The following is a 21,755-nucleotide window of genomic DNA, read 5'->3' on the forward strand; positions in this document are numbered from 1 at the left end:
GGAATACTAGAAGGAATGTTAATACTGAGTTGGATCCCATGGAACATTTCCACTGACAGAAGAACTTTCTTCAGTAGACCATGACATTCTTGGCTGCCCAGCCCCAGAACCAGCATTTAGGGGGTGGATTTGGGGCTGCAGCAGGAGAGGGGAAGTGTGAATGTCATGCTGCGCTGATAGAAATCCTTCCGCCAGTGGAAACACTCTGTGGAATCCAGACCATAGATATATACAGCTGCACTCACAAACAAAGCCTTGTTTACTCCTACAACCTTAACTAATGGACGAAGCAGATTTTTGAATCCTTTCTAATCTGGTTTCAGGCCTAGTTGCGGGATTGAAACAGCCTTGGTCACCCCTGTTCCAAGAGATGGATGGGGGGAGGGCAGCCTTGTCGATCCTTCTGAATCAGTCATGGTAGCCTTCTGGATCATCGTTCAGGGTTAGGACTGGGAGACACTGTTTGGCAGTGGTTTTAATTCTGTCTGGAAGGTAGGTTTGAGAAGGTGACATTGGGGAACTGCTGCTCAGCCCTTGGTCTTTGAGGTGCCGCAAGATTCCGTTTTGTCCCCATGCTTCTCAGTGTCCTCATGAAGCCGTTACGGGAGATATGGTGAGCCTGCTGTGGCCTTTCCTGGCCTTAAAGATCCAGCCAGTGTAGCGCATGCCCTGGTAACATCTAAATTGGATTACCACGATGTGCTCTGCATGGGTCCCCCTTTGAAGAGTGTCTGGAAGCTACAATTGATACAGAATGCTGAGGCCAGAACATTGACTAGAGTGGGTTGTTGGGACCACATCACTCCAGCCTTGTTCTAACTACCCTGACTCCCAGTTTGCTTCTAGGTCCAATTCAGGGTGGTGGCATTGATTTTTAAAACCCTATACACCTTGCAACCAGCATATCTTGAGGCATATTCTTAAGTGAACCTCCTGATCATTATGGTCATCTTCAGGGGCCCTACTTCAGGAGTCCCCATCGTTTGAGGCTAGATGGGTGGTAACCTACCACCCAGGAAAGGGCCTTCTCAGTTATGGCACTCAAACTATGGAACTCGCTTCCCTGGAAGATTTGTCTGTCCCCTCTAACATTGTCTTCTGCCTGTGGGCAAAGGCTTTTCTCCTACTGAGGCTCCAGTGTCTTGATTTGTGGGTTATCTCCTGCCATCATCTGGGTAGGCAGGACTAAGATCTTTTAACTTCCTGTCTTCCCCTTGGTGGGAAATAGCCTGAAAAGCCCCAGTCCTGTCCTGCCTCCGAAGGGTTTGTAGGTCGTAAGCACAGCTCTGTGTTTACTTGGAATAGTTGGTTGTTACCAATTGTTTTTTGTCAGCTCCTTGTGTCTCGTTGTTTAGTAAGTCCTTGTATTCGTTTTTTCGCCTGTGTGTGTGTTAGTTTTTGGTTCCTTGATCCCCGGGGTTATTCTCCCTGGAGAATCAAGTGGCGGACACAATGACGGAGAGGGAGGACGACCTCCTCTCGGTGACTGACTATCAGGTCGGTCTTGTGCAATCCGTCCCGAAGGAACCCGAACCTTCCAATGCCCGCGATTGCGGTGCTTTAGGAAGCGTGGAGCAGAAAAGCCCCGACCAAGCCTCTGAAGACGCTCCCAGGGGGAAAAAGGCGCGAAAGCCCGGCTCGGTTAAGAAAGCCGCGCCAGCCCTTCAGGGAGTTAGAAAACGCAAGCGCGGCCACAGGTTTGGTGTAGCCTCGAGAGCCAGGAAGAAAAATCCCTCCTTCTCAGAGCCTGCGGACCCCGCAAAAAATGCCGATGCCCGGACGATCTCTTCAGGGCCAAATGGTTTGTCGTGGCCAGCAGGAGCGGGTAATGTTCCTATCGTTGAGGGCGGACCTTTTAACTTAGCAGAGGGCGCTTTTTTACCTCCCTCCTTCCTGACGGGTGGCCATTTTGGGGCCTTTCCTTCAATGGGCGGCCATTTTCCATCCAACCTCATGCCTTCTTGCTTCCAAGCTGCGCCGGTAAATCCTGCCACGGGAAGTCCCCTTACGCCTCCCTCTAATAGTAGGCTGCTTACTAGTGAGGAGGCTGATGATCTAATTAATGTTGCCCTACTGAGGCAATGGATGGCCTTTCAAGCCCACCAAGCCTGATCCCAAGCCTTGGCTGGGCAGGGAATAGTCGATTCTCCCACTTCCTCATCCAGTAGATCCCAATCTACACTAGTAGAAACCAATGCTCTCCAAAATGATGGTCCTTCGACCAGTGGTCAATGGCCTACTAAGGCGGCGTTAAAAGCCCAGACTGTGGAGCAGGAACGTGATTCTCAGACCTCCTCCCACGATTCAGGGGAGGAAAAAGAGGAGGGGGAGTTCAAAACCGATGAGGAGGAGATTCTCGGAGAAGAGCCTCAGATTCGGCTGTTTAAGGGTGAGGATTATCAATTCCTTTTAGCAAAGGCCATTTTGGCTCTGGATCTCAATGAGGACTCGTCTGAGTCTGAGATTTCCAAGCCTAAATTGAAGCAAGGGGTAGCTGAATGCTTCCTACGTAAGACTACAAGACACAATTTAGTCCCGTTTCCGGAATTTTTTCTTAGAGCAGTGCAGGATGAATGGTGCAGTCTGACCTCTAACAGGCAGACTCCACCTTCTATCAAAAAACTTTATACCCTCGCCCCACATGCCATGAACCTTCTGAAGGTTCCTCTAGTGGATGCTCCTGTGCTACTGGACTCCTACTCTTTTCTACTGCTAGTGATAGATTACGATGGGTAGCCGTGTTAGTCTATCACTAGCAGTAGAAAAGAGTAGGAGTCCAGTAGCACCTTAAAGACTAACAAACATTTTGGCAGGGTATGAGCTTTCGTGAGCCTCAGCTCATACCCTGCCAGAACCTTTTGTTAGTCTTTAAGGTTCTACTGGACTCCTACTCTTTTCTATTCCACCTTGGAGTTTGGGCTTCAGACTGGAACCAGGATAACTTGGATCCATGTGCCCAGCCACCCTGGACTTGCAGGTCTCCGTGGCATGCCAACACCTTTCAGTGTCGTGGAGTGATTAGAGAGTTGGAGTAGGATCTGGGAGACCCAGGTTCAAATCCCACCTCTTCCATGGAAGCTTGCTGGTTGACCTTGGGCACACTTTCAGGCTAATCCACCTCATGGGTTTGTTGTGAGGATAAAATGGAGAAGGGATAATGATGTAAGCTGCTTTGAGTCCCTATTGAGGGGAAAGATGGGGTATATATGAAGTAAATAAATAAATTTTACAGCAGACTTTGGAGTCATTCCAAAGCAGCACAAGAGATTCGGGAGGGGAGAGGAGAGCACCAAGGAGCACCAAGGAGCAGGCAATTTCAGCTGCCTCTGTTGGGAACCACATTTCTTGATCCTTGTGTATGAGTAAAACTTGCTTTTAATTCAGATTGTCATCTTTTTCTAGGCTGTGTGCCTTTGGACCACGCTGACCTTCATATGTAGTCAAAATAAACTCTTGGAGCATTCTAAGCCTTCTAACACTAACAGAACTCTTTTCTAAATTAAAGCTGTCACCACTGTCTTACTGGGCAGTGGAATCTTATCTCCTCTCCCTTTCTAGGTGGAAAAAGGTATTTGTTAAAATAATAATGTTAGAAGGTGGGGGGAAGTACCTTTGTCTTAGATCTTGCGAGACAGCTTGGCTTGACGCCATGCCTGTGGGTACTGGGGGAGGGGGGTGAATATTGTTACTTGTCAGGGACTCGGATTCCTTATATTAGGAAGGTGCCACCACATGTGAGAGGATGGCAGTGTGGTTAATGAGCAGAATCAGCGAAGGCCATAAAAGGCAAGAACGTTTCCTTTAAAAAAAAATTTTTTTAACAAGAGGTCACACTGGCTCTGGCGAAGCAAATGTAAGCTGATGATAAAGCGGGCGGGAAAAAATATATGAGGAGCACATTGCTAAAAACATTGAGACAATAAGTTCTTTAAATATATCAAAGGCAGGAAGCAGCTGTTTGAACTGCCTCTGGACCTGCACTCTACTTCTCATTCTCTAATAACTCCACCTGTCATGACTCTCTTGTTGGCATTGGCTGAGCTGCTATACTGTGAAAGCAGGCCTTGGCAGCCTTTGGCTAGAAAGCTGAGTGCTAATGGGGACTTGAGAGACTTCGGAGTTTGAATTCCAAGATCCATGAGCAGTTGCTGTTAAATTTTAATACATGTTGTCATTGCCTGCCCACAATGGGATTTGAATGACCCCATCTTTGTGCACAGAGGTTAAACAGCGATTATTTTATATTCTAATAGTGATATCTTTGTGCATAGAGGTTAAACAGTGATTATCTTATATTCTAATAGTGAAGTTGGCCAAATCTGAGGATACTTAAATCTAGCTGTGAACGGGCTAGACAGATCTTTCTACAAACTTGAACAGAGCCCCAGGTTTGCAGAAAAATCTAAAATCTAAAAAACAAACAAAAAACATTGATTTTTTTTAAACCCCAAAAGATAAAAGAAGTGCTTGTAGCTTTTACAAATTGATTCCCTCAGTGGCCATTGCTAGGCAACCACAACATTCCAAGGCTTAATTTTTGTGAGTAAAAGGCTGGGGGGATGGTCCTTTCCAGGGTTGTGTTGGCCTTTGAGGGAAAACTCATTGGAGCCAGGCCTGACAGCAATCACTGGGTGACTCGATACCACCTGGCTTGCATGACTCACCTAGGCCTGGTTGCTTGCTACTACTCTTCAACAGCAGCCACTCTGTGAACACCAGTGTGGTGTAGCTGTTGGAGATTCAGAGTAGTGTCTGTGAGACCCAGATTTGAAGCTCCCTGTGTGATTTGGGGCCAGTCACATACCTTCAGCCTAACCTATCTCACAGGGTTGTTGAGAAAAGAAAAAAGGAGAAGGGGAGAACAAAGTAAGCTTCTTTGGTCCCCAGGGTGGACAAAGGTGAGGTACAAATGAAACAAATAATAAATATAGCTGAAGATAGGAGGCAGATAAAAGGTAGGTTTGTGAATGGCTGAGAAGTTGAGAATGAGGCAGGGAAAAGGGAGGGGATATGGGGGTTCCCAGGAGGAGGGAAAGAGGAAATAATGTGGGAAGGAGGATACAGGATAAAGTGAGGTACCTCCCCCCCACAAGTCCTTGAGGGTTCCCTACCATCCCAGTGGCCACCACTACACAACTGGGCCATAGCTTTCCTAGGTAGAAGCTGCTGGGGGGGGGGGCAGAGGGAAAACTGAAGACAAAGGGTCAGATAGGATGGCTGTTGCCTGAGAAGAGGAGAAGGAAACAGGAACAGGGGAAAGGCTATGGGCGCCCCCCCCCCCATACTCCGGGCCTGCGGGCTCGCCAGCCCGCAGGCAGCCATCTTTCCTCTAGTCCCAAGGTGTCAGTGATCAAAGATAGTTAAATAAAAGAAAATACTGTTAGTGTTATTGTGTTGAGAACATTTGTATTTTAAGTTAAAAAGTATCATTAATTGGCTTTGCCTGTGTCATCTATAAAGTTTGTATCTCCAGTACCTGGCATTAAAGTTTATGGTACACATGGCCTGGCCCGAGAAAGTGACATTTATGTCATATCCGGCCCTCGTAACAAATGAGTTCGACACCCCTGGTGTAGAGCTTCATGCCATGTGTATTGCTCGAAATATTTGGAGATCTAAAATATGTTTTGTTGGCATGGAGACTCTCTAAGGCTGCCAGGCTTCCCACCAGTGGGAAAGTTCCAAATGGCTGCAGGAGGAAAAAAAAATTGGGTGTGAAAACCCAGAAGGGACGTAGGGTAGCTATAGGAATTACTAGAAGCTTAAAGGTTTTACCATAGAATTTCTAGCGATTCCTAGAAACTACCCAACCTCACTCCCAGGTTTTCCCTAGCAGTACACAGGACATTGCGGGGACTCCCATGTCCCTGCCCCTGAACACACCACATGTTGCCACGGTTGTATTTCCTGGCCACCTTGAAATTCTCCCTGGTATGCAAACAGTCCATGTAGCAAACTCCCCCCGGTCCGCACTACATGGAGTCATACTGCACTACATGGAGCCATACCGAAAACCTTCACCTGGAAGTATTTTCAAATGGTTTACAAGTGGTGATTATAATATGCAGACTGGCCCTTAATCTTTTCTGTTGGGGATAGTTTGCTTTGATCCATAAAAATCAATTCTCGTCTTAAGGTTAGCTTTTGGAGCTTTCATGAAAATGTTTGAATAACGTCTTATAAAACCTTAAGACTGAACTCCAGATTTCTGCCTATAAAAGATTTATACAGATGTATTTAAAAAAATCTCTAAAGCTGATATAGGCTGGGATCTAAAAGCTGCTTTTGGGTGTATTAATAGAGCAGTAAATAGTTTATTGATAGCTGTTGCTGTTTTAATGACAAAAGTATTGGGTTGGGCACAGACAGATTTCCACCAATTCCCCCTTCCCATTGTAGACCCCTTTCATGTCCCCCTATCCCCAGGAGCAGCCATTCATAGAGATCAGTGTACTGCAGTAAGGGTTTTTTTTGTGGGGGAAGTTCCATCCTTTTTTTTTTTTTTTTTGCTGTCAAGATATCAGGTTTATGGCGACCCCTGATGGGATTTTCAAGGCAAGAGACTTTCAGAGGTGGTTTGCCATTGCCTGCCTCTGCGTCACGACACATTCCATTTAGCTAATGAAAATTTTACTCTGGATCCAACCCATTATTAGAATGCCTTTTATGAAAACTTTTTTGGTCATAATCCTGCTTTTTGTATCCCCAGAGATCTCTAGTATAGGTTTTTTCCCCCTTCATACAATGTTTAATACTAACTTGGGAAGTTGTGCATTTTACCAGCACAACACTAAATAGTTCTTTGTGGTAATTGCCCCCCCCCCAATTTTTAACACATTTTTTCTTGCAGTGTTTACCTATATTGCAGTTCAATCCTAATCAGGGTTACAGCCTTCTAATCCCATTGACTTTAGTGGTCAATGGGTCAGGGCGATCAAATGCTATCTTGGGCTGCATCAACAGAAGTATAGTATCCAGATCACACGAAGTGATGGTATTGCTTTACTCTGCTCTGCTTAGAGTATTGTGTTCAGTTTTGGGCACCACAATTTTAAAAGAACGTAGACAAGCTGGAATGTGTCCAGAGAAAGGCAACAAAGATGTGAGGGATCTGGAGACCAAGTCCTATGAGGAAAAGTTGAAGGAGCTGAGATGTTTAGCCTGAAGAGGAGAAGACGAAGAGGTGATATGATAACCATCTTCAAGTACTTGAAGGGCTGTCAAATGGAGGATGGTGCCGAGTTGTTTTCTGTTGTCCCAGAAGGTCGGACCAGAACCAACGGGTTGAAATTAAATCAAAAGAGTTTCCGTCTAGACATCAGAAAGAATTTTCTAATAGAGCGGTTCCTCAGTGGAACAGGCTTCCTCAGGAGGTGGTGAGCTCTCCTTCCCTGGAGGTTTTTAAGAAGAGGCTAGATGGCCATCTGTCAGCAGTGCTGATTCTATGACCTTAGGCAGCTCATGAGAGGGAGGGCATCTTGGCCATCTTCTGGGCATGGAGTAGGGGTCACTGGGGTGTAGGGGGGGAGGTAATTGTGAATTTCCTGCAGTGTGCAGGGGGTTGGACTAGATAACCCTGGTGGTCCCTTCCAACTCTATGATTCTATTATTTAGAAGCATATAACTCTGTTTAAGATTGCACTGTTAGTACAAGTAATTTGTGTTGCTGTTTTTCATAACCCAAAAATGTTGGTGGCAGAGGTAATACTATGGCAATAAAGAGTTGCAGAATTGCATACTCCCATTGTCCTGGAGCATGAACAGTTATATTTAACCATTAGGTGGTGGTTGAAGAGAACCACAATTAGAGCTAACCAAGGTTCCTGTTGAAAACATTATCCAAAAAGAGTTTAAAACTGTGGTTACAGATCCCAAGTTAACTTCTGAATGCTGAAACAACTCAGTTTTGATTACCTTATTTATTGACGTGACATCTAATGTAATGTATAGTTATATAAAATCCTTTCATTCTGAAAAATGGTCCTAGCTACATATTTTTATTCTATCCTGCCTATCCTCATGGCTCAAGGTAGTTTACATATTTCTTTTAAAAACATGACAATTTAAAATATACAAAATAAAAACCACCTATAACCCTCTTCCCTAAAATATTCCTACAGTCCATACCCCATTAAAAGCTTTAGTTTGAGGCCAGGCTGTTTCACAGCCATCCAAGCTAGAGATGTAGAATTGGTAAGGTAGAGATGTAGAATTGGTAAGGTAGATGCTTAGACATAATTTTTGTACATTTCCTTACTGTGAATAAGGCAAATTCATAAAGAGTGTGAGTACTCTGAAATTTCTGGAACAGGCTTGTAAGTATAGGAAGACTTTCTTGCATAGGTTTTGTATTATAGGAGAGTTGTTCCATTTACAATGGAAGATGTCTCATCCCAAGAATCAGAAGGTTGTAGCATCTACTTGAAAGCTTCGTGGTGGTGAAATATTCCTCGCTTCTTTCAAAGCTACTCCTTGGACAAAAAAAGATCAGCACTACAATCAGTACTCTTGACTCAGCTGTGATGTTCTACTTTGGCCAAAGTAGACTCCAAAGTAAAGAAGTTTGATCACAAAATCAAAAATGCTTTGGGTACGGAAGACTTTATTGTATGTGACACCAGGGGAGGACAATCATCGGACACTTTTGGGAAGCGTTTTAGAATAATGTTCTTTATTCTATTTAGAAAAAAAAGCAACAAGCAGAGAAAAGGGAATTGAAAAGGTTCTGGGTAATCTTTTACTTAGGAGTCACAGAGTGGAGTACTGGAGCCAGATTCACCAAGACATTATGTTCTGGCTGAAAAAATATATTGCCAGTTCAGAAAAGACAAAGGTATACTCTTTTAGATGTTTTCGGTCTTCTAAGGTTAACTTCAGAGCAGAACTACACATTCAGATTAAAGCAGTTTAGTTGAAAATGAAGCAAAGCCTTCTCTGACTGCTTTAATGAAGAACTGCACCAAGCATTCATGCTGTTTCCTGGAAGCTCAAAAAACTTGACAAAAATGCCAAGGATTTCCATGCAATTCGGAAAAAAAACTTTCAGAATGGAAGGGGATGTCAGTGGTAGTGGTGTTATGTGCAAATGTTTTACTGTCAATAAACCTTGCATAGATTATGCAATACAGGGAGCCTTCATCTGCAGCCTCAGTTCATCAGGCATTCAAGATCACCAGAAGATGTTTACATACTTTTTGTGGCCAGTCACAAATTTTGGATCTTGTGCAGACTTCCATGTCAAAGGAAGACAAGAGTTCCCAGAAGTCCCTGTCTGTTAACAATTATTGGCGGACATTACTTTAGAGGGCAGAGTTTGGGTTGCCCTTTTCCAAAAGAATTGTTCTGGCCTGTTCATGCAGGACTTTGTCACCACATACTATCAGAATCCCACAAATCCCTCAGGCTGCAGCTCATACAGCTGAAAGAAAATTAACGAGCAGAATACTAGATGTTGTAAGATGGTTTCCTAGCTAGGGAGGAAGTGGTGGTGTTGATCTGTGGAAGGTTCCTGAAACCTGCTGAACTCCATCTTCAGCACTGTATCTTCCATAAAAAACAAACAGCATCTGCTGAATTTGAACCATATTAGCAGTGGGGGGAAATCAGGCGGGTGGAAACTTTAACTATCCTGAAGTTCAAAAAAACCTACCTAAAAACCTTTATTAACTGCTGATTATGTCCTTGTGAAATTGATGAGACTATAGAAGATAGAATAGGAGATGAAACCAAAATGGTAGGTGCTACTGCAAACCTAGCCACTAAAAAAAGATATAACACATCTTTCTACTGAAATTAAGGCGATTCAAGAACATCTTACCAGCTCTGAACTCTTTAACCAATCTTGTAGTAAAACAAATTTGAGAGATTAAAAACAGTTATTAAAGAAAGTGTTAACTGCTGAGTTGCCATGGAGTAAAGCCTCACTAATCAAAGAGAAATACAGATCCACCAAAAATCTGAGACTGACTTTCAGCTTTAGTTGGAGGATCTTTATAGTGCAAGTGTTTTATGGGATTGGATTACAGGATAATTTATACAGAATAAATAGTTGTTTCTGTGCGTTTTTAATCTGTGAGATGTTTAAGGAGGCTTCAAAATTGGTGGTTTAATATCTCCCTTCAATTCCTAATTATCTCTCAATTTCCCCCTCTTTTTACATTGTGCCAATTCCATCCATTGTTCCTTTTCTTAGGGGCACATCTCTAATAATAAAAGGATACGTGTGTCCATGCATGGCAGGCATAAGGCATCAGAGAAGAAAGCTAGAAGCCTCAAAATTGGCCACCCCTTTTAGGATGATCATTGGAGCTGCAGTGTCAGAGATTAAGGGAATCAGAAGCCCCTGGCCAGCATTATCTCTTGAACCCCCCACCCTCTGTGCTCTTTGCAACAGAAGCTAAAGGGGTCTGTTTGTGGCAGGCATAACTCATAAAGCTGGAAGTCTCAAAATTGGCCCACAATTTCAGGATGATAGTGGGAGTTGTAGAGCTCAAAATGAGAGGAATCAGAACATCCTGGTCCAGGTAACGTCTAAACATGCTGTCCTCCTGCCACAATTTGCAGTGGAAAGGATGGCAGCCTTAAGTCATGGGAAGCTAGAAGTCTCAACAATGGCTACCAGCTTCGAGATGATGGGAGTTGCAGTGCCTAAACTGAAGGGAATCGGAATGTGCTGGCTGGCCCAGATAATTTTCACAACATGCAAGAAGCCAGGAAATTGGACGCTGCACAGACCTGGAAGGGTATGAATTACAAAACAAAGAGGGTTTAGCAACTTCCCTGAGCTATCAGAGCCAGTGCGGTGTAGTGGTTAGAATGGCAGCCTAGGACCAAGGAAATCCATGTTCATATCCTCAATCTGCTAGGGGACATTGCCAGGTGACCCTTCCTAACTATCTCAGTCTAACCTACTTCACAGGGTTGCTGTAAGGATAGAATAGAGGACGGAATAACAGACGCCGGTGCAGGGTGCCGTGCAGCAGCATGGGCCTCCTTGCGCCCGCGCTGCCTTCCCAGCAGCATCCCGGGGGGTGTTCCCGGGCATTCCCGCTCTGAAGGAAGGTCATCTTGTAGCTTGGGTGTTTCTCGTCCCATTGCTAGGAGAGGCAGGACTTAAAACTAAAGTTACTTCCTGTCTCGGGGCGAGGAACGCCCACACTCCCAGTTATTCTCTTGCCTTTGCGGAGAGAGGACGCTCCAGCCATAGCTGGAACTGAACTGAGTATTAGCTTTCTTCCTTTTTCCCCTTCCTTGTCTGTCTTTGTCGCGTCTTTCCCCCCCTTGACCCCCCTAACGTATCTTGACTGTGTGTCTGTGTTTTTTGGTGGCCGCCTTAAACGGTTTCCAACCGACTTACCCGGCCAGCACAGGCTTGGGAGGGAGAAGAGCCAAGATGGAATTCCTTTCAAAGAAGGTCCATGAAGCATCCGCCTTGGCTATCCAGGCCAATACCACCACGGCACTTATGGCCAGGGCCACTAATGCTTGGACAAAAAAGTTAATCAAGCTTCTCCCCACAGCTGACAAACATGTGGCTGAGGGCCTTTCCAGGGTTCTGCAGGCGTCATCCTTTATGGCGGACGCATCCCTTGACGCGCTCCTTTTCTCTTCTAGAGCAATCGCTTCCAACACTGCTATCCGCCGGGCCCTCTGGCTTAGACCTTGGCAGGTTGATTATAGATCCAAGGCCATTCTACTTGCCCATCCCTTCAAGGGAGGTAAGCTCTTTGGTGAGAAGCTGGACAAGATGCTGGCTGACACCAAGGACAAAAATAAATACATGCTCAAAAATCAGAAAAAAGATTCCAGACAGAGTCACTATTCCCAGACCTTTCGGTCCTCACACACACTTTCCAGGTTTAGACAGGACCAGCGACGTCCTTCCTGGCCTTTGTCCTTTCGACGTTACAACAAATTTGGTCGTCCCCCACAACCACAGCCCTTCAAGGGAGACAAGTTCGACAAATTCGACAAGTCCCCCAGAGGGAACAAGCAGTGACGCCAGGCCCAGTCTAGTGGGGGGAAGACTTCAAAGGTTCCTTCCTCAGTGGTTGAGGTCCCAGGCGGATGCCTGGGTCCTTCAGTCAATTCAGTGGGGCTACCAGATAGAATTTCGGACAGTCCCTCCCAACCACTTCCTTCCCTCTCCTCAGTATCGAAACCTCACCAAACACAAACAAACTCTTCAAGCCATCACCCACCTTCTAGAGATCGGGGCGATAGAGCAGGTGCCTCCTCAACAGCAATTCTCCGGAGTCTATTCAGTATTTTTTACTGTTCCAAAAAAGAACGGGGACTGGTGGGCGATTTTAGACCTCAAGTTCCTGAACCGCTTCGTTCTAAAGAAACACTTTCGCATGGAGACTCTCAGATCCATCATCGAGGCTCTAAGACCGGGCACCCACATGACATCTATCAATCTCACCGAGGCATACCTGCACGTTCCAATCCATCCCAACCACAGGCAATTCCTGAGATTCAACTATGCTCACCTTCACATGCAATTCAGAGCCCTCCCCTTTGGTCTTGCCTCCGCCCCACGAGTTTTTTCCAAAATCCTCATCACCATTGTCGCATCCTTGAGAAGGGAAGGGATTCAACTACATCCCTACCTCGACGATCTTCTCATCTGCGCCCCCTCCAGCACTCTGGCGACAGAACACACCACCCGAGTCATTCAGATGCTAGAGACCCACGGTTACCTGATAAACAGAAAAAAGAGTTCGCTGGTTCCCACTCAACGCATACTTCACCTGGGGGCCATCATCGACTCGACCAAAAATATAGTCTCCCTGCCACAGGACAAGGCAGACAAAATAACAACCATAGCCAAGACAACCATCAGGTCTCCACGCCATCGAGTTATGGCCCTCGCACGCCTTCTTGGATTGATGACTTCATGCATAGGATTACAACCCTGGATTCGATTCCACTCCAGACCTCTCCAGAATGTGCTTCGACCCTTTCAGCTTCTCATATCCCACAAGATAGACCGGTACATCACACTCTCAGAGAAAACCAGGTCCAGCCTAACCTGGTGGACACACTCCACAAACCTGACCTCAGGTCAGCTCTACCTTCACGACACACCTATCCAGGTGTTCACCGACTCCAGCCTCGAGGGTTGGGGCGTAACAACCCAAGGAGCCTTTGCTCAGGGCACCTGGACACCCTCGGAAACAAAAGCACACATCAACCTGCTGGAATTGAGAGCAATCCATCTAGCCCTTCTAAAGTTCCATCACATCCTGAACAACCATCATGTTCTTATTCGCACAGACAATGTGGCCTCCAAAGCCTACATCAACAGGCAGGGAGGATCGAGATCCAAGCGCTTACATCAGGAGGCCTCACTCATCATGACCTGGGCGGAGAAACATCTTCTTTCCCTGAGAGCGGAGCACATCCAAGGCGTTCTCAATCTAGAAGCGGACTGGCTGAGTGGCCAATCTATACAAGAAGGGGAGTGGACCCTGGACCCTCAGGTATTTCAAGCTGTGACAGACCGCTTCGGGATTCCGGAAGTCGACCTGTTCGCCATGGCGCAGAACCGACAGGTTCAGCGGTTCTTCTCCAGGTTTTTCCACCCAGCAGCGGAACAAGTGGACGCCCTTCTTTCACCCTGGCCTCAGGGAATCCTGTACGGCTTTCCACCCCTTCCTACACTCCCGAAGGTGATAAGAAAGATACGCAACGAGAGAGCAGACATCATCGTGATAGCTCCAAACTGGCCACGCAGACCGTGGTTCCCGGCCTTAATGGAAATGTCTGTCTGCCCCCCGTGGCAACTACCGATAACTGCCAACCTCCTGAGCCGATCACGCATCTAAATCCAGGATGGTTCCAACTGACCGCTTGGAGATTGAAACGACTAGGTTATTAGAACTCGGACTGTCCCAGGATGTAATCTCCACTATCTTACAGGCCAGACACCCTTCCACCAAGAGAATCTATAGCTACACCTGGAAAGCCTTCGCGAGGTGGTGCAGCAGGAAAGAAGCCAATCCCACCTCACCAACTCTTCCTCAACTACTGGAATTCCTTCAGGACGGTGTAAAACAAAACCTCAGAGCCTCTACTCTCAGGAAACAGATAGCAGCCATCGCCTCAGTTTGTCCCACTTTAGATGGGGTATCACTTCCTTCACACCCACAAGTCAGAGCCTTCATTAGAGGGGTCATTCAGTCCACTCCTCCTGTCATACACCGTTTCCCCACTTGGAGACTCAATACGGTCATATTAGCCTTAACCAGGAAGCCTTTTGAACCCATGAGGGAGATTTCTCTACATCTTCTCAGAATGAAGACATTGTTTCTAATAGCCATCACGTCAGCCAGGCGCGTATCAGAATTGCAAGCTCTCTCTGTACGCAAGGACCTCTGCATTTTCCACAAGGACCGAGTAGTCCTTCGAACTGACCCATCTTTTGTTCCAAAAGTCCGTTCTAGGTTCCACCAAGCCCAGGAAATCAACTTGCCTTCATTTTGCCCAAATCCAGTCACTCCGAAAGAACGAACCTGGCATACTCTGGACCTACGCAGGGCTCTACATATCTACATTTCCAGAACTGCCTCCATCAGAAAGACGGAATCCCTTTTCATTTCCATTGCGGCTCCCAACAAAGGGATGCCTATGTCCCGTCAGACTATCAGTTCCACCATTCGCAACTGCATCAGGGAGGCCTACATCGCCAGCGGCATTCCAACCCCTTCGGGCATTACAGCACACTCCCTGCGAAGCGCGGCCACCTCAGCGGCCTTTTCAAACAGGCTTCCACCGAAGAAATTTGCAAGGCGGCTACTTGGTCTAATCCATCTACATTCATTAGACACTACCGAATTAACACCTTAGCCTCGGCAGAAGCCCCCTTCGGCAGACGCATTTTACAACATGTGGTGGAAGATGAGGACATAGTTTCCCACCCAGTTTAATAGCTCTTGGACATCCCAAGCTACAAGATGACCTTCCTTCAGAGCGGGAAAGGTACATTGTTTACTCACCGAGAAGGTCCTTTCCGCTCTGAAGTAGAAGGTCATCTTGGCCCACCCGGAGATGTAACTCATCTTCCACGGGTGGCTATACGTTCCTCAGCCAGAGCTACATTAGTGTAACAAACACAGTACCTTCACACCATAGCATTATGTTACATTCAAATTATTATACAGTTTTTTCATGTTTGTTCTTTGTTAAACTGTTCCTTGTTGTTATTACTGTTTTTACCATTTACCTGTCTCCTGAGCTCTTAGTAGAATACTGGAAGTGTGGGCGTTCCTCGCCCCGAGACAGGAAGTAACTTTAGTTTTAAGTCCTGCCTCTCCTAGCAATGGGACGAGAAACACCCAAGCTACAAGATGACCTTCTACTTCAGAGTGGAAAGGACCTTCTCGGTGAGTAAACAATGTACCTTTCCCTGGGGAGGAGCTGCTTTTAGGCAGCTTCCTAACCCCATTCAAGCTGGAAAGGAGCCATTTTGCAGGGGTCGAGATATGCCTGCAAAATCGTGGCACAACCCCGTGGAAATCTATGGGGAGTTCCACAGAGTTTTTCTCCAAAAATACTTTTTAATTTATTTTTTGGCTTGCCGTTTATCTGCCCCCCCCTTCCTTTAGGATTGGGCTGTCAGTCTTAGCAAGAAAGGTGGGATATAAATGTACTAAGTAAAATAAATGGTGTTGCCACAAAGGGTGTGGTTTTGTGGTATGGTCAGTGGTTACTGATGCAATGTGGAATTTGATGGTGAATTTTGGAGGACTCCATGTAAAAAATTAAAGGGGTTTTTGAATCTGGTTTTTATGCCATGTCAGCATGACAAACTGTTGGACCCATATTTTTGTGGTGCCATCTATGAACACGTGTGATTTGATGCAGGATTTGGAAGGAGGTCCATGTAGAAAACCCTGACCTGGATAGCCCTGGCTAGCCCGATATCATCAGATCTTGGAAGCTAAGCAGGGTTGGGCCTGGTTAGTGTTTGGATGAGAGACCATCAGGGAATACCAGGGTCACCATGCAGAGGCAGGGAAATGGCAAACCACCTCCGAGTGTCTCTTGTCTTGAAAACCCTGTGGGGTTGCCAAAAGTTGGCTGCAACTTGACTGCACTTTCTACCACCACCACCACTACCATGTAGAAATCATGATGATCCATGACAGTTTGTGCACTGTGGTAGCACCATGAAGTCCCGAATCCCCCCCCCCCCATACAGTTCTTAGCTATGAATGTGATGGGTGATTGGATGCAGGGTTTTTCTAGAATGCTTTGAATCCATGGATTGACATGGCTGTGGTGTGTGAGCAGGGACTCTAAAAATTGTGAGGTGTTGTCTGTGGAGAAGGATTTGAAACGTGACATGATAGTGAGTTTGTGTTTCAGTTTTAAAAAATCATATGAATTGCCAACCATCAATTGAAAATCTAGATGCTACTTTTAGTTAAATAGTTAAATTGTGGAACTCCCTGCCCCGGGATGTGGTGATGGCTGCCAACTTGGAAGGCTTTAAGAGGGGAGTGGACATGTTCATGGAGGAGAGGGCTATTTGTGGCTGCTAGTCAAAATGGGTACTAGTCATGATGCACACCTATTCTCTCCAGGATCAGAGGAGCAGGGCTATTATCTTAGGTACTGTGGAACACAGGCAGGATAATGCTGCTGCAGTTGTCTTGTTTGGGGGCTTCCTGGAGGCACCTGGTTGGCCACTGTGTGAACAGACTGCTGGACTTGATGGGCCTTGGTCTGATCCAGCAGGGCCTTTCTTATGTTCTTATGCTTTTCCCACCTTTATGAAGAAAACTGTAAAGTGTTTGGGAAAAGCCAAATATTTTGAATTTTATTCATATTTTGTCTTCTGGGTTCAGATGTCATTGCCAACAGATTTCCCTTTCACGTTGATAATAAATTCCTGCAATGTTTGCAGTATTACAAAATTATGAGTGCGTTCGTAGAGGAGTCAGTGAAAGAGTTAAGCAGAGGTCAGAATAAACCCTCATCTTTTTAAGTTTTAAACCTTTTCTTGTTCGAGGGACATTCCCCCCCCCACACACACACACATGCAAGCACACACGCAAACGCAAGGCAGGGTTTTTCCTCGCCGTTACTTCTTTTTATTAACCCCAGTCGAGCCAGAGGGCAGCAAAAACCTGGCCGTTTCTGTCTCCATTCATGGTTTTTGACAGATGAAAAAGCACGCGCTTTTGGCAGGATCCGGGAAGGTTCGCCCGAGCCAGCCCCGCGTTCGCCGCGGCCCCATTGGCGGACGGGCGCGAAGCGATTTGAATATTACATGAGACCTTTTAAGGCAAGATCGGCGGGGTGACATTTGTTGAAAGGAAAAGGTGTCCGCGAGGGCGACGGTGGGGGCGGGGAGATGAGTCGCGCGGACGGGGTGAGTTTCCTGCTCGCTTCCTATCCAGCCTCCGTTCCTGTGCGCTTGACGTGAAAACTTTTAAGGTGGGGAGGGAGGCGTCGGGGTTGTTTTTTTTTTTTTTTTTAAGGTAGCCCTCTGTAGAAAGGGGAAGACACCCACCTGCGCAGCAGCTTGGGCTTTAGCAGGAGCTCAGTGTAAGAAGTCGCCGGAGTTGTTTGTTTAAATACCCCGCAAACCTGCGGGCGGGCGGGGAATAAAGAGGGGGTCGCCGTGGTATTGCCCAAAGATCCTGGCTTGGAAAGGGGGGGGGAGAGAGAGAGAGAGAGAAATGGATGTTCTTGTCCCTTTAAGAGCCTGCCTCTGCGTGAGGAAAGGGGCGGGGGCGGCTGGTGATGTACCCGGACCTTTTTCCTAGTCCTAAAATAACCAACTTCCTTCCACTGAAGTTTCTGGAGTCGGGGGAGGAGGGAGGGGCGGGGGAAAGGGGGAAAGAGCCGGGAAGCGGGCTGGAGCTCTCGCGGAGGCTGGAGGCGGGCGGCGGAGGAGCCCTTCCGTTTCCCGGCGCTGCTGTTGAGGCAGATGACTCCTCCGGCCGGGCCGGCGTCGCGCTCGGTGGCCGGGCCAGCAGCTGCCGGCGGAAGGCCGCGGTCGAGAGCGGGGCTGCGCCGGTGATCGGCTTTGCGAGCGAGCCTCCCCCCTCCCCCGGCACTCGGGGAGGTTAATGGGAAGCTGGAGACAAAGGCGATGCGAGGCCTCCTGTTGCTGCCGCTGCCCTGCCCCGCCGGCCCGTAGCAGCGGCGGCGGGAGCCCGCCCGCCTTCCCCGGCGCAGGAGGGCGGAACTGTGCCGGAGCCTCCTTAAGCGGCGGCGCCACCTTAAAGAGCCTGATGACTTTTCTCGTTACATTGTAGCAGCGGAAAGAATGTCGGCGCGGGCCGCGGCTGACGTCAGAGGGGAGCAACGCAGAGCGGCGGCGGCCAGCAGGCAGCAGCAGCAGCGGCGGCCCCGGCACGGCGGAGGAGGAGGAGGAGCAGGCGGCGGCGGCGGCGGCGAGAGCGGCCCCGCCAGCACGGCCAGCGCGACCACCGCGGCAATGGCGACGGCCGGGGAGCGCAGGTCCTTGCCCAGCCCGGAGGCGATGCTGGGGCAGCCCTGGAGCCACTGGGTCGACGCCGCTAAACTTCACGGGAACGACGGTGAGCGGGAGGATCCCCCTGAGAGAACCCCCCTTTTCTTTTGGGTGGGGGGGTGGTGGTTTCGAGACAGGAGAGGTCCTGCCCTGGTAGCAAAGGGTTAAGCCAGCTGGTTTCCCGGGAGGGAGGGAGGTGGGCGGGCATGGAGGGGGGGGCGCTCCAACCTTCCCCTGCCTCTAAGGCTCTGGGGGCAGGCATCTGCCCCAGACCCAGAGGTTTGGAAACAAGGTGGGGGTGGGCAGGTAGGCGGAGGTGGTTCTTCAATCCTGGTCAGCTCCACACACCCCACCCCGGCTCCTGTCTGAGGTTGTCCTGTACGCAAGTGGTGCTTGATGTGTCACTGACAGGGTTCCCCCACCACCACCACCACCACCACCAATCATTCAGCGCAGGTCACTCACTGTAACTTGGTGGTGTTGGTGTTTTATTTAAAGTATACATTTCAGGAACATCATGGTACATCTCACTCACCTCATGCATCCCTCCAGTAATTTGGCTGAACCCAAAGAGGGGTGGTGTATTTTCAGGCACAGTGTTTGCATTGAAAGTGCATGCTATGGTACAGTTCTTGTTTACAGGTGTGTGCCTTAAAATGGCTTGGGCCACAAAAAAGGCACGACAACAGACACATTATTTGTATGTTTGGGAACCAGTGTGCTGACGATTCAGAAATTCTTAAAAGAATTGTCTGACTTGCAAGTGGACAGGGTTGTCGCTCATTTGACACAACTTTCGTCCACTCGCATGTCTCTACAAGCCATTCCCATGACAGAAGTCATATTTAGGCAACTGAATTGCTTCGTGTGAGTGGGAATGAAAACACTGAAATGGTACAGAATAGTAGCTTATACATGTGTGCAACTATGAATCCAGTAGTTCTTATCACTTAGGATTGTAATGCTCTCTGCCTTTATGGTAAGCGCTTGATCTAGCTGTCACTCCTATCTAAGAGGAAAAAAACTAACAGTTTGCTTTCATGTCTGTGACAGAGTTTGTTGTTTTGTACTGTTTGGTCTGCTTTGAATTTTCTGCATCTTGACTGCCTTGTTAATAAGCGGCGTGGGGGGCAGGACAGGGACAGAGAGACTGTACTGGACATTGTGGTGCCAAGTGTCCTTACTATGGAGACACTGGACTTAAGGAAGGTAAAATCGCTATGTGCCGCATTGTTAGCTGGATGCCCCCTACTCCACAAAGATGCCATAAACTGACATTTTCCTTTTGTTGTCATCTTCTAGGGGCAGCCTTGGAAGAAAGTTTCAAGGAATACGGGAAAAACCGTGAAGCGATGCGACTCTGTAGAGAAGGTGAGTCTCCCTAGAGAGGTCTGCCCACTGTCCAGGGAAGTCACTGAAATAGACACACACACTAGTAACACCTTGTGTGGGCCTGGATTCGCAACCCCCAGCCTGTAATGAATGTAAAGAGGTTAGTTTGACTCAGCAGTCGGTTTCTTTTCACAGCGTCACCATACGTTTTATTATTTTACGTTTAGGAGAAATTAACAGTCCAAGCTGTCCCAATAAAATTAGGTGTGTGCACTGCTGAGCGTTATGAAAATGCATTTTAACAGTTAAGCACGGATCGGACGAAACAAAGGTGTCAGCTGTCTCACCACGTCCAGCATGGTAATCTGGAATTCTGCATTGGTCCATACTGGACCCACTTTGTGGTCATGCTTCACCCTGCGTAGCTCTTGACAGGAAGTGTTGTGCGAATGTCCTAATGCTATTAATAAGAATCCTTTGAAGGATATTGCAGTTTGGGGGGCAGTTGATTGTTTTGCTTTCTAGGACTGGGTAGGAGCAGACCTAATGACAAGAGGTCAGTTGCTTGTACTGAATTTTGTAAGCAATTGGCCACGACTGTGTTCTTTTTTCTTTTCTCCCCTGAAATTGTAATCAACAGAACCATATTCAACCATCAGAAAATGCAAAAGATCAGTAATATTTTTTGTGATAATCTGTGGAAAGTTCAGGTTACGGCCCTACACATCGAAGCGAGTAAAAAGAGGGAGGGAAGTGTAGAAGCAGCAAGGTAATCATTTGGGACATGATAGCGACTTAAAAGAACCAAAAAAGCCAATTCTCTTCCATTTTGGAAAAACTTCCTTGCCTCAGCTAGAGGCAACTTTTTTTTTTAATTGACTAGTTGTGATTGTTTATAAGCCTTCCCTAGATTTAGCACTTTGGCAAACTACTAATACATAATATTTTTAGATCGGTGTTTTTTAAAGTAGGGTGTAATATTTTTAGCGGCTGTCGTACTAAGTGGGTCTTAAACTGAAGAGTATTTTGGCAATCATGGAGAAGGGGTGAATATGTTGATGTGTTCAGCTATTTCTAGTTTCTTCCCTGTGATCCTGAGGGACGTACTTTTAGGATGTCGCCTGGCAGATGTGTAGAAAAGTACCCGAACGTGCATGACAGTCTATACCAATACATCATTTCCCCTACATGTATATGTTTTCGAGAAGTTTGTATGCTGGGCAGCCTCACAAGGAAACTGGCTGATTATTAGTAACAGATTTAAAGAATAGCTGAAGATCTACCCAGAACTAAAGGCTGTGGTCAGTGAAGCACCATACCAGAAACTTTGCTTGTAATCATTGATATGGCAATCTTTAGCACTGGGCTTTAACCTGCAAATAGTCTGAGCCCTGGGGATGGAACAGGCTTGTATTGGGGGAGGTGAACCGGGGCAGGTGGTGAACAATTGAAAAGGAGTCTGAACTTTGGCAAAAGTTTGGAAGAATTAGGAAGAATTTTCTAACAGAGTGGTTCCTCAGTGGAACAGGCTTCCTCGGGAGGTGGTAAGCTCTCTTTCCTTGGAGGTTTTTAAGAAGAGGTTAGATGGCCATCTGTCAGCGATGCTGAGTCTATGACCTTAAGCAGATGATGAGAGGGAAGGACATCTTGGCCTTCTGGGCATGGAGTAGGGTGACTGGGGTGGGGTGGGGGGGAGGTAGTTGTAAATTTCCTGCATTGTACAGGGGGTTGGACTAGAGGATCCTGGTGGTCCCTTCCAACTCTATGATTCTATGATAAAGAAATAACCGTTGAGGTGGCGTTAATATTATCTTCACAATGTATTTAATTTTATAGCATTTATAGTTCACCTTTCCTAAGAAGGCTTACTGTGGTAACAGTTTAAAGATTTAAAAATGATAATACGTACATAAACCAATATTAAGATTGTATC

General features: G+C 47.0%; 1 protein-coding gene across 3 annotated transcripts in view; it reads left to right on the forward strand.

Moving 5' to 3' along the window:
• ATXN7 (ataxin 7) overlaps positions 1 to 21,755 on the forward strand; it is a 146,924-nt gene that overhangs the window by 37,710 nt on the left and 87,459 nt on the right. The window contains exons 3-4 of one of the 3 annotated variants that reach the window (XM_056860010.1): positions 18,273 to 18,557; positions 19,793 to 19,861. In XM_056860010.1, the coding sequence (XP_056715988.1) occupies positions 18,284 to 18,557; positions 19,793 to 19,861 (343 nt within the window). In that variant the 5' untranslated portion in view covers positions 18,273 to 18,283. Of the gene's footprint in view, positions 1 to 18,221; positions 18,558 to 19,792; positions 19,862 to 21,755 lie in introns of those variants that run through there. The other 2 variants (XM_056860017.1, XM_056860028.1) reach the window with 2 other exon arrangements.

The sequence above is a fragment of the Euleptes europaea genome, chromosome 1 (assembly GCF_029931775.1).
Source record: "Euleptes europaea isolate rEulEur1 chromosome 1, rEulEur1.hap1, whole genome shotgun sequence".
In the NCBI taxonomy this organism is placed as follows: domain Eukaryota; kingdom Metazoa; phylum Chordata; class Lepidosauria; order Squamata; family Sphaerodactylidae; genus Euleptes; species Euleptes europaea.